Here is a 12,732-nt window from a genome sequence, read left to right as displayed (position 1 = left end):
ACTATTAAGATGGACCATTAATAGTATCGTTAGGGAACATAACCACATGCATATTTTATAAGTGTTAGTTAAATCATAACTAAAACTAATTAATTATGCTCCGTCTTGTCAATCTCCCATAAGCCCTTTCTTTTATGATGATGATTATGACACCAAATCCATCCACTCTATCCCTTAATTACCTTTTATGGAAACTTAATCTCGCGATAACAATCATTAGTGCCTCGATAATCTCACACCGGTCGTTTTTACAAGTTACATAACATTTGGCCACATATAAAATACTTAAAAAATAGGCTTAAAGGGGAATTATTGTGGAGATTGACTTGTAATCCTAGCTAAATGAAGAAGCTAAACACTCCTTTTCTTGAAATATAAAAAGAAATGGGAATTATAACGTTAAGTCAATCAATTACTAAAAGGTGTTGTCGTTGAAATGCACCCTTTGTCCCCCCAAGTAAGAATAATTACACAAGATGCTTTTTGCTTTGTAGTGGGAAAATGATGGAGGGCTTTCTTCTCACATTAAAATGATAGCCCTTTTAAATTAAATGTGATTATGGTCCTAACTACGACTATTTCACATTCTAACTTTGAGTTGAGTCTTGTCAATCAATGTAAGTGTAGAGTCGTTTGTCAAAATCTAATTGGACAAGGGCTAATGAACCCTAGAGGTGTCATTATAAGAAATTTAAAGTGGGGAAATAACCCCTAATTTAGTGTATCTAATTCATCTCAAATGAATTGAATTACTAGGAGGGTGACAAATCTATAATTACTAGGAGCGGGGTACATCTATAACTAGAAAACTGACGTGTGTGGGCACAATGTAGAAGAACCAAAGGTCTCGAGTTTGATTTTACCATAACACAGACGAATTCACCTTGACATAGTTTTTAAATTTCAATTTATTTATCAATAAAAAAATTAGAAAACTCATAATATTCTAATCGTCAAACACATGTGGATCTATAAAAATTAATCATGAGATGTTTGGGCCGATTTAGCCCATCCATTTTATATGACTATAACATCGTGGCATCAGAGATTGCAAGTGTTTTCATTTGAAAAACAATCATCCACCAATTCTCAATGGAGCTAAATATATCATTGCAAAAATAATACAGTACTTAATTGGGTTTCAAAATAGGTGCTGCATAAATATATATTGATACTTTCAGAGGTGTAACTTATAAAAGATTTAGATTCATTAGGACATAGAAATGGCAGGCCCACTAAGTAAATTATGTAAAGTAAGAAACTGTTATATTGGACTTGGGCCAAGAAATCTCAATTCGATCGAACATGTAAAATCACAAAATCTTAGATATAACAACTAGCATGCATCAATAGTGGCAAGCTGTCAACAAAAACAAAAAAATAGTGGCCAGCTGTCTAAACATGATATCAGACACCAAGAATTAAAAACCAGTAATTCTAGGGAAAAATTGGAACTAATAAAATAAAAAATATAAATCTAATTAATCATACAGAATCGTAGGACTATAAAATCTTTAGCTACCCATGATTAAATTGTATAAACAAAGAAAAAATGACTGCTATAATGAATGGGAAATTGGTTTCTAAAACCATGAACTTTGCCTAAAATTTGGTATTTCCCATGAACTTTGAAATTGGTATATAATATCACAAACTTTGCATTTTGTTTGGTATTTCCTACGGCATGTTTATTACTATATTTGACTAACTTACGAGGCTTTTATCATACTTGACACAATTAAATCAACGTGGTTTTCAACGTGACTTTTTATGCTACATGTTATGAACTTAAAAAGTGGTTTCAAATATTATAAAACATATCACGGTTGCCTATGTTAAATAAGATTTTGATGAAAATATCTTATTTGAGTGAGTTCGGGAAATACCAAACAAAATGCAAAGTTCGTGATATTATATACCAATTTCAAAGTTCATGGGAAATACCAAATTTTAGGCAAAGTTCAAGGTTTTAGAGACCAATTTCCCATAATAAATAAATGAATCTAATCTGTAGGTAAATCCACGATTAACAACTTGAAAATCTTCAATCCTAACTAATTTGCAGAAAATAAGTGTAGAGAGAGATAATCTATGTAAAGGACCCGTTAAATGTTATCACTGGTTTAAGGCCCAACTTTTTTTGAACATATAAGCCCACTAACTTGGAATCGAGATTAACTCAAATCATATCCAATCTATACATTTTAAATCATAGGCCAATTTTCTTTTATCCTCGTCCTTTAAATACATTGTGGCACATCAAAACACAATTGCATTTTCATAAAACTATTACCTAATTGTGACATCTTTGTATAATAATTGTATAGTAATGAAATTGCATAACAAACATATAATTAAGAGCTCAAATTTGAAGGACAACAACCAAATAAGGGAAAGATAACTAGATAAGATTTTATCAGCTCTCCAAATTTGAGATATTGTATCTTCTCGAATAACGAGAAGAACAAATGTGATTAGGCAATAAACAAGATTTGAGGAATATACTTCACTCAAAAAAGGTAAATCCCTCGCCCCAAGGGCTCCAACACTCCGGCTCAACAGAATAGTAAGGGGTAATCACGATAAATCTCAGTCTATTTTTTAAGAAAATCATCGTGTATTAGATATTTGAACCTAAAATCTACACTCAATTACCTCTTTGAAGAACAACTAAGGTTTTGAGACATATCGTAAACCATCAAAGCTTACTACTAAAGATAATTAATGAGGCACTATTTCAATAAAATAAAACTCATCTTCCAATAGTCTTGCCAATCATCTAAAATATTCTAGAGCCAAGACTAAAAAAGGTATTTTCAAAGGTTACAATATGGAGACATTGATTAATATGGTCAAGTGGCTCAAATATTTATTCAACCACGTCTTTGATTTCTACTTCACATCAAATATGAAGTTCAACCACACATTTACACATCAAAGCATGACTCGACATAAATGCAATGTATCAAATCATTCTCTTATGCTCTTTTTTATTTCTCGTCTATTAAGCAAATTCATGAAACATTTCTCTTATTAGCTCATGAGATTGACAAAAAAATAAATCAAAGAGCCATCTTTCTCTATCAACAACCAACAATAACACCAAATAAATGTCCCATAAATTTCGTATCATAATTCATAGCCTATCATCCAAGACATAAGCGAAGGTAAATAAGATCAAAGTAGATTAAAAAAAAAAGAAAAGTAATTAATCATTTAAATCATCAAATTTGGTCAAAATCTAGTCCATCCATAAAATTTAAAATCCGCTAATTAGATCATGAAGTTTCAATTTTTCTTGTTATTCCATGAGTTGAATTTTAGGTGAAATTTTTGCATCTCTATATTGAAATCCATCTTGAAGAATTTAGATTAAGCTTCTTATGATTACACTTTGGGATATACACACATCTTTTTCGTAAATTAAATCTTAATCCATCTTGAAATCTCAATTCACCTCAACAAAGATTCCAACTAAAATTCAACTTATGAGATAAACTAAAAAAATTGAAACAACATGATTTAATTAGCGGATTTCAAACTTTATGGGATAGACCAGATTTTGACCAAACTTAGTGATTTAAATGGCTTTTTATCCTAAAAAATATCCACCAATTCATATTGTCAATTTGGTAAATCTAGACTAGGAAATTTTTTGTCAGTATACATAAAATACTAAGCTTGTTTCGTTTAGCTAAAAACTTCATAGTTCAAAAACCTTTTATCAAGGCAGAGCATCAAATACCTTGTGATCACCTTGATTAAAAAATTAAAATACCTACATATAACAATTTTTACTCTATAATAGAGCAAGATACTGTTTTTTGGATATGATTGGACCAGAACTAATTTTTCTTCCTATATTCTATAGTGTAGCTATAGTCAAATGCTCGCTTCAATCCAAAACTAACACTACTATCTGTAAATATAAATAAACATTTTTTAAATTAAATTAACAATCACCTAACCAAATTTCTGTGCATTGACAGGTATGACGTTGTCTTTTATTCCTATCTGGAACTGAAAATTAGCCTTTACTTCTCTTGTATGACAGGTATTACACAACTAATCACTCCAATTAACCCTTTTTTTTCCTGATAAATAGCACAAAGAAACAATAATCACAATTAAAAAAACTGTAATCCAAATTGGGGTTGTTCATAACCGACAAAAATGAGACAACTGTTGGGCAAAAAAAATAATATTAATCCGTTAACGCAAATATGGTCCCATGATAAAGCTTGTTACTTTTGCAATGACAGCGCCTACTCCCTAACATTTGTTTCACAAAAATTCAAGAATTTCCAGTATGGCCTCTCTCATCCATTGGATTCTTGCTATTTGATATTTATGTGTACAGCTCTTTTTTTTAATTAATTTATTATTTGATGGATTTCCACTGAATTGGTCTTGACAGATCATCAAGCATGTGACATTGTATATGAGTGGTGTGGTTTTTTCTTCTACTCTGTGCAGTGTGTGTTTTGCTTTTGAGCCCCCAACCCCACCCCCCCTGCTTTTGTGGTTGTTGCCAACCTTCTCATTCCTTTCTTTTTTCCTGCTTCAGTACTTGTTTTTCTTCTCACTTTCTTTTCTCTACCAGCTTTCTTCATTGTTGATCCATGGCTACTGAGCCTGTTGCATCAGATCATCTCGCCCCTGCTGAGGTATGCTGTTTGTTCCTTCCTTTTTGTTTGATTGTGCTGTTTTTGTGTTGAAAAATTGTTTCTTTGGTTAGTTTATGGCTAGAACTGGTTAAAATAGTTCTAATCAGCACTAGAAATCTTAAAATCATGTTTGCCCTTTTGCTGTGTTTCTAGTTTTTGGTTGTGGTGCTGTTTGCATATTTGCTTAGTTTGTGTAATCATGGGACATATGTGTACATTAGTTGCTTAGTTTATGCAATCTTGATTAGAGAATTTAGAAAGAAATTAGAAATTTAGAAAGAATGAAACCTATAGCTAGCAATTCTCAAAACTGAGCACATGTTGCATCAATTAGTATTTTCTTGGTTTTGTGGGAGAGTTTGAGCTTCCTTAACCCTGTTCTCTTTTTCCAAATTGATTGTTTTGTTTTATGTTCAGGTGAAGAAAGTTGAAGCAGAGTGTGAATCAGCAGAAGCAAAGATAGAGGAGAAGAAAATTGAGGGTGATGTCAAAGATGGTGTTGCTGATGAGCAGCCTAAAACTGTTGCTGAGGAAAAGGTTGAGGATAAGGAAGTCGCGGTCGATGATGTGAAGGCTGCTCCGGAACCTGCTCAAGAGAAGGTCGACGATAAGAAGCCGGTGGAAGAGGAATCAACGAAAGAGAAGCTTGATGATAACAAGCCTGCTGAAGTTGAATCAACTCAAGAAAAGGTAGATGACAAGAAAGTCGAGGATGTTCCAGTGGTCGAAGCAGAACCGGAGCCTGCTCCTGCTGAGAAGCAAGTGGAGGAAAAGTGTGTTGAGGAGTCTAGTGAAGTGAAGCTGGAGGAGCCAGCAAAAGTGGTTGATGAGCTGGCTGAGGTTGTTGAGAAGAAAGAGGAAAAGGCCGAAGAAACGCCTGCTCAAGTGGTCGAAGAGGCAGTTGAGAAAGTAGAGAAAGAGGCTCCACCGGCCGAACCTACTGAATGTTCTGCTGAGCCAGCCAAATCTGAAGCTGATCCGGTCACCAAAATCGAAGAAAATAAAGTTGAATCGAATGTGACAACAGAAGAGAAGGCTGATGAGGCTGAGAAGATTGAACCAAAAAGTGATGTGGCTGAAGAGAAAAGTGTTGTGGCTGAAGAATTGGTAGAGACTGAGGCAAAGCCACAAGCTGAAGCTGTCGAAAAGGCCTGTGGAGACGAGGCGACACCCAAAGACATCAAACCGGAGGAGACGACAAAGGAAGAGGAGAAAACTGGTGAAGAGAAACAAGTTGATGAGACAGTAAAGGAAAGTGTTGAAACTAAGGTGAAGACTCAGAAGCAGTCTCTTGTTAAGATCGTGAAGCAATCGCTGGTGAAGGCGAGGAAAGCCATCACTGGGAAATCAAAGACGCCGGCGGCTCCTACAGAAGCCAAGGATGATGGCAACAAGTAGCAAGTTTGAATGAAGTGGAAATGGTGATATGGTTTGTTTATTTGTGTGATAAGTTGCAGTTTGTGAAGGTTGTCTGTGTATGTCTGATGTTGGATTGTTTGCCTGCATATGTTAGATAATACTACTAGTGTCATGCACACACAAGAAGATTTCCCTTTTTCTCTTTTCTTTTCCCATTTTTTTGATATATTCATTTGTTGGTTTGTGTATTTATGTGATGATGCAAGAAGAAGATATTCAATTTATTGGTGTATTGGTGTAAATACATTTCAGTATTGAGTGTTTTCAGTTTTACTAGTGTTTATGCTGTATCAATAATTTCTTATTTTGTCATATCAATACATTCACAAAATCATTGTACTTGCATTTCATTAACTTTTTCACTAACTTTCCTTCACATTTTTTAAACTCGCATTTATGCAATATGAGACATCAAATTGTAGAATGAGGGAGTATGAGTTAGCATGATATGGAAATGATGTTGGGTAATTGCGGGAAAAAATTAAGAAATTTAGTCAAATTTTTGTTTGGTACTCAACTTTAAGTAAAAAAGCTTGAATTCATTTGCAATTATTGATTGCATTGCGAAATAATCTAGTTGCCCTATTGCCCTCTCTAATATATTGTCGATGAGTTTCAATTAAACAATTTTTGTCCTTTATAAATGGACGATATCATGTAACTCATCAGCGATGATATTCACATGGAGTATGACCTATCGGCTGCTATATCAGATAAAACTTCACCAAAATCTTTTGATCATATCAGATAAAATGTCATAAAAAAAATGCGAACTAAATTTTGACTAAAATTCATTGTTTTTCGGAGTTCACTATAATGGAGAGGGCACACCAATTTTATCCCAGAACATAAACATCTGTGGCATGAAGCCATGGTTTTTGCATTTTATACATAGACAAAACCAACTGCAATAATTCATCACCAACATGTGGAAATAAATTAATTCACCTGTAACTGCAACTGCAACACAAGGCCTATATATCATCATTGATTTATTCAAATAACTCCCACTGCAACCATCACGACAAATTGATATATTATAAGATGATTGGATGACAATAGGTAGTGAGGATTGAATTCTTCTATAATATAAATGCCTTGCTCATTTTTGGTTTTAATTTCCGTGGCCAGGGCATCAAAATTTAGATTTCTCCACATAAGAAAAAATCATTATGTTTTTTTGGACACCTATTATCCACGTCTTACTCTGGCACCAGTGAGGGGGAAGTATGGTGTTGTCTGTCACGGCCCCAACAATTTTAATAAAATATGGAGTATAAATTTGTAATATTGTAAAACCCAAAAATATAATTGTATTAATATTTAAAGAGTAAAGGTCAAAACTGGTCCCGAACATATGCCCATTTTACGATTTTGGTCCTATATTTTATCTTTGAATTTTTGCGTCCTGAACATTTCGGCTCAGATCACAATTGGTTATACACTAATAATTTCGTCAATTTTTAAACGGTTTTAACCTGATTTTGACCGATTTTGATGGTTTTAATAGTCTCATTCGGGTAAAAATCGTTTAAAAATTGACGGAATTGTTACTGTAGGACCAATTGTGATCCGAGTTATAATGTTCGGGATGCAAAAATTCAAAAGATAAAGTATAAGATCAAAATCATAAAATTGGCATATGTTCAGGACCAGTTTTGGTCTTTACTCATATTTAAATTTTAATTTTCTAAAGATGGTCACATTATTTCCAATACACACGAGGATCAAAACAAACAACATTCAATGGCAATATGAAAATTTAGAAGAAAAAAGATAGTAGTATATTTCTTGTGGTGGAAGTAGTAAATATAATTCCAAAAACAAAAACTGTATCAACACAGCTAAAATGTATCTAACCAGTAGTCACCTTATTTAGCAAGAGACCTATTCTTGGCATTGATCAACCCTTACCAAACTCAATTCTCATGAATATACACTATATATATGTATATAGCTCTTACTTTCTACTAAACAAAATATCTCCAACTCTGTGCAGTCTATCATAAGACTTTGACCTCATTCGACGACCTGGGGTAATGTCGTGCTGAGGAAGATGTCGACAACGGGACAATGCCAGCAGCCACGCGTCCTGCTAATCACACCCTGAATCGATAGCAAAACACTGTAAGCTACAAGAAAGAGTATGAGTAAAGAAAGACAAATTTAGTTAGGTATCCGTTGCGCTGACCTGGTTCTTTGTTGATGTCCGTTGAGTCCGTGGCACGTTTGTTATCTTGCACACCAGCCGATTGATCTACAACTTCTTTTCCAGGCTGCGGTAGAGATAAAAATTTTATAAGACTGCACAAAATTAAACAAACATTCTCCTATATCAATAAATCTGTTGTGTAACTACACATTCTTTCTTATTTCGAACCTGGTTGGATTTGTTGTGGATTGAGCTCCTAGCTTCGGCGTTGCAGATTGGCTGCAAGTTCATGGTTTTTGCTGGATCCTCAGACTTGATATTTTGAGATGTACTAGGAGTTTCGCAATTTCTCAGAGTACTTGATCCCATGGCACATGTTAAAGGGGGGCGTGGAGCTAGAGGAACGAAGGGTGGTCTTGGGACTGAACTCGGATATGCTTGAGCAGGATGACCGTATACTGGATGGTTTTGACCAGGCATTCTCTGGAAATTGGCAAGCCCGGGCACAGTAGAGGGAAAGTGTGGTACTTGGAGGGGAGGAACAGGATATATAGGACAGCTGGAGGATCCAGCGTTCATGTCTGGCGGCATAGCCATCCCGTAAGCCATGCCCATACCCACTCCGACGCCCATTGGTTGGAAATGTGGAACATGAGCAGGATGCATTGGTTGCATTCCGGCCGGGAACATCATTGGAGGCATGCATAACCCTGAACCCATGGACATAATCTGCAAACATCGACATTCCTCTTAAGATATCCTCAGGCAGTGCTTACGAGAGAGTATGGCCATTCACAAGTCCTTCTTGGTACGATGGAATGTAATGAAGATATGAATGAAATGACATTTTTTTTGCATTTTCATTTCATTCCCTCCTTTATTCCATCGTACCAAGCAAATGAATGGAATAGAAGTAGGGATCACATTTCATCCCATCATTCAATTCCATCGTACCAAGAAGGGCCTAAGAAGTTTGTACTTCTAAAAAAAAAAGAATAAATGAAATGCTTGAAAGACTTCACATTACCTGTACTTGTAGTTGGAGGGTTTTTAGATATTCAATGGCTTCGTCGAGCATTGAAGCTTTATCAGCCTGACAGTGGAAAATGGTAGAATCAATCAAAGCCAAAAGAGGGTAAATGACACGTAAACTTCTAGATGGAGTTCGAAAACTCATTAAAACAACAAGACCAAATGAACGAAGGTGGTGTTGAGGGGCAGATTCAGTTTCTGTAAATGCAATATTTTCTAACAGAAGAATCCTCGAAACAAGAACAAATTCCATAAACATGAGTTGTGGTTGGATTCAGCATGAAGTAGATATCTCAGAATGTACTTACCTTATTGCAGTTTGGTATGAGTTCTTGTAAAGCACGCATTTTCTCATTGATCCTATCTCTCCGTCTCTGTTTACACATTATAAAATGAAGATCAATAATTTTTGAACATAGAGGGAATCGTTGGGCAATGAGATTCTTGCTCACCCTTTCAGAAAGATTATGCACTTCTGCTGCCCGGCTTCTCTTAGATCCTCTCACAGAAGTTGCTTTTTTTGCATCAACAGATTCGGTTTCAACATCCTGTCCATAAAAGAGTTAAGATAAACCAATAGCTAACATAAACAGAACAATTAGCATACTTTCTCATTACTTACATCACTACGGCATTCTGAGTCCTCAATATCGCAGAACTTTCTTTTTGAATATTGCGTTTGCTCGCAAGAAAGTCTATCAGCACTATTTCCAGAGCCAACAGAAGAAGAAGCAACCATAGGCTCAACGGTCCTATCACCCTCAGGAGCTCCTTTTGCAGAACTGTAGTTATTGCTTGGAATCAGTGGCTTGTCGTTCTTGATGGAAATTTCTTTGCACAAATTATCGGCTCTTTCTGGAGGGCATGAACCTTGAGATGCCTTAACGACTGGTTCACTAGAACCCACCGCAGGATATACACCAGAACCATGGGACTCAAAGTCTTTTGGCACGCTCTTAGCTTGCTCGAGGTGTATAGATTTGACTGGATTACTGTGATGGGCAGATGAACCTTTTTCCTTATTTTCATTTCTCTCCACAACTGACGATACCGACTTAGGAATTCCATCAGAGTTTGGGAGGCTTGCTTTGGCAAGAGTAGCTGGCCTTGAGAAATGGGAGAAGTTGAGAAAATTCGAATGATTAGTAGGTGGTTGAATGCTAACAGTATCTCTACTTTGAGCTGGATTCCTGAATACAGCATCCAGTTGGTCTTTCGAGTTATTGCTAACAACATCCGTGACTCCAGATCCTAAGGCGTCTGATGTCTGGCGATGAAGCTGAGGCAGCCACGAACCAAAAGGACGATCTTTAGAAGAAGAAACCTTCACATTGTTAGCCCCACTCTGCAGATTACTAACGGTCTGCTCACAACTACTCCTCTTGTCCACTGATGCAAAGCTATTCTGTGTAGACAATCCATTAGCCGTAACACCAGATATATGAGGCAGAATCTCGGAAGCATAACCTTGTCCGAGAGCATCATCCATGGGATAACTTAACCACGGAGCGATCTCATCATCTTGGCCTAAATCCATGTCCCCTGAAGGCACCACCGATGCCATATCATTCATGATACACTCAACTCCATATTTTCCATACCTTGCAGTGGTTGAATCACGAGCTCTCGATGTGGCAAGTGTAGGGCTTCTTGTAACCCTACTGGGCTGACCTTGCATCATAACCTGCCCATTCTCCCAAACTAGTTCAACTAATTCATTCTCAGGCCTGCACACAAGATCACCAAAAATAACAATGAATCAAATAAAAACACACACAAAAACAATAAAAACGATCATATTCGATTAGCTTGAGTCTTACTTAGAAGAGATGTCGGCTGGGGCCGGTTTCTGATGGCTAGATTCAAGTTTTCCTCTAGCCATTCTCAAAAACTCTGAAAGAGGCATTGTGAAAAAATAGAACACCTTTCTCTGAAAATCTCTGAGCTCTTGCAGCTTAATGCTAATGAAATCCCACCAACAGAAACTGTGTAAACCAGAATTACATCAATAAAACTCCCAAATCACCTAAAACTACCAAGACATTTTCAAGATAGCTACAAGTAAGAGTATGTAAATAGAGAAAAAAAGAAGCAAACAAGTAGAAATATTATATTGGTGTAAGATTGTCTTAATCTAGTTAAGTCTTAATCAGTAGAAGTTCCAGTCTCAAACTCATTAATTTAATAGAGCAGAAATACATTAAAAATACCAAATTGAGCTTGTTTAACTCAAAAACTGAATCTTGCTCAATCCAAATTCAATCATTAGCAGAATAAGCCACATGAAATCTTGTATAAATTAATCAACAACCCAGAGATCTTCCCCCTTAATCCCACAAGACAAAACTAATCTTGAAGAAAAACAAAACCTACCTCCTAAAATCAGCTCATCTGCCAACAAGATACAATCCTTTTCTTGGGATGTTTCCCAATATCTATCTTCAAAGATTTAAGCCTTTCCTTACACTTTTCCCAGATTTCAGTGTGAGCTATGATGGCTTTCTTGAATTCACCACTAATCCAATGTGTGCCACAATTATCCTTGGTTAAAAGCTCAATCTTTCACCATCCAGCTATTTGGTTTGAGCTTCGAGGCTTCAAAACTATAAATACATTAGCATATATGTAGGGAGAGAGAGGGACTAATTTGGTGGTGGCGGAGGGGAAAAGCAATGAAATTAGAGGCAGTTTGGTATATATATGAAAAATTCCCAATAGCTTAGAACTTATGTAAAGCTCTGCGCTTTATCAACTCTCTTAACTCTATTTTTAAGAATCTTACTTCTTGTTTAATAGTACATCATTTACTTGTTACTTATTGTTTAATTTATTTATTAACTAAATTCTTAGTGAGACGTTCCTCAGATTTGTTGAATTTTGCGCTTTGTGGAGAATTACAAGGAGAATTGAGTTTGTTCGAGTACTATTTTTAGGATTATTATGATGTGGGGTCCAATTATTTTCTTTCTCATTGTTCACCATCTTCTCCTTTTTTAATTGGGGCGATTTAGTCAAATGTTGAAATTGTTTCTTAGCAGTATCACATTTACTGTGGACAACGTTTCTTGGACCAGTTTTACTAATTGCACACAAATATTCAAAGGTGGTGTTACGTTTGCAAGATAAAATAATATCAAAATACAACTTAGGATTGAGTTGTGAGATTATTTTAGTTATAGGGAGTTAGCTATAACTAATTATTCCATAATTATCCATCTAGGATTGAGTTGTGGGGTTGAATCTCAAGAACCAAACACACTATAAATTTAATCCTGGATACAATCTTGCAAACCGAACAAACCTAAATATAAACATAAATATGTTAGCGAGCACACGATGTACTCAGTAACTCTTGGCAAAATGTTTTACAGGGACTTCTTGCTCGTTAAATGTACTATCGTGCTCAATAAAGTGACCAAAAGTACCAAATATAGTACTCCATCCGTCCCATGCTACTCGCAC

The 12,732-nt window shown here is 35.7% G+C and overlaps 2 protein-coding genes across 4 annotated transcripts; one reads left to right on the top strand and one right to left on the bottom strand.

Annotated features, from left to right (window-relative positions):
* Positions 1-4,289: 4,289 nt before the first annotated feature.
* On the top strand, positions 4,290-6,359 carry LOC125222526 (fibrous sheath CABYR-binding protein). Of its 3 annotated transcripts, none has more exons than XM_048125190.1 (3): positions 4,290-4,307; positions 4,604-4,667; positions 5,085-6,359. In XM_048125190.1, the coding sequence occupies exons 2-3, from the start codon at positions 4,623-4,625 to the stop codon at positions 6,063-6,065; spliced, it is 1,026 nt and encodes a 341-aa protein (XP_047981147.1). In that variant the 5' UTR covers positions 4,290-4,307; positions 4,604-4,622; the 3' UTR covers positions 6,066-6,359. The 3 variants fall into 3 exon arrangements, with proteins under 3 accessions (XP_047981147.1, XP_047981146.1, XP_047981145.1); XM_048125189.1 differs by lacking the exon at positions 4,290-4,307 and adding an exon at positions 4,431-4,448; XM_048125188.1 differs by lacking the exon at positions 4,290-4,307 and having other exon boundaries at positions 4,531-4,667.
* A 1,454-nt stretch (positions 6,360-7,813) lies between these two features.
* On the bottom strand, positions 7,814-12,023 carry LOC125222959 (transcription factor PIF3-like). Its single transcript, XM_048125871.1, has 9 exons — positions 11,644-12,023; positions 11,091-11,255; positions 9,893-10,997; positions 9,723-9,818; positions 9,579-9,644; positions 9,266-9,331; positions 8,467-8,967; positions 8,278-8,362; positions 7,814-8,192 (listed from the first exon to the last, which is right to left on the bottom strand). The coding sequence occupies exons 2-9, from the start codon at positions 11,174-11,176 to the stop codon at positions 8,182-8,184; spliced, it is 2,016 nt and encodes a 671-aa protein (XP_047981828.1). The 5' UTR covers positions 11,177-11,255; positions 11,644-12,023; the 3' UTR covers positions 7,814-8,181.
* Between the last annotated feature and the right edge of the window lie 709 nt (positions 12,024-12,732).

This window comes from Salvia hispanica, chromosome 4 (assembly GCF_023119035.1).
Source record: "Salvia hispanica cultivar TCC Black 2014 chromosome 4, UniMelb_Shisp_WGS_1.0, whole genome shotgun sequence".
NCBI lineage: Eukaryota > Viridiplantae > Streptophyta > Magnoliopsida > Lamiales > Lamiaceae > Salvia > Salvia hispanica.
This window is presented reverse-complemented; position numbering and strand designations above follow the sequence as displayed.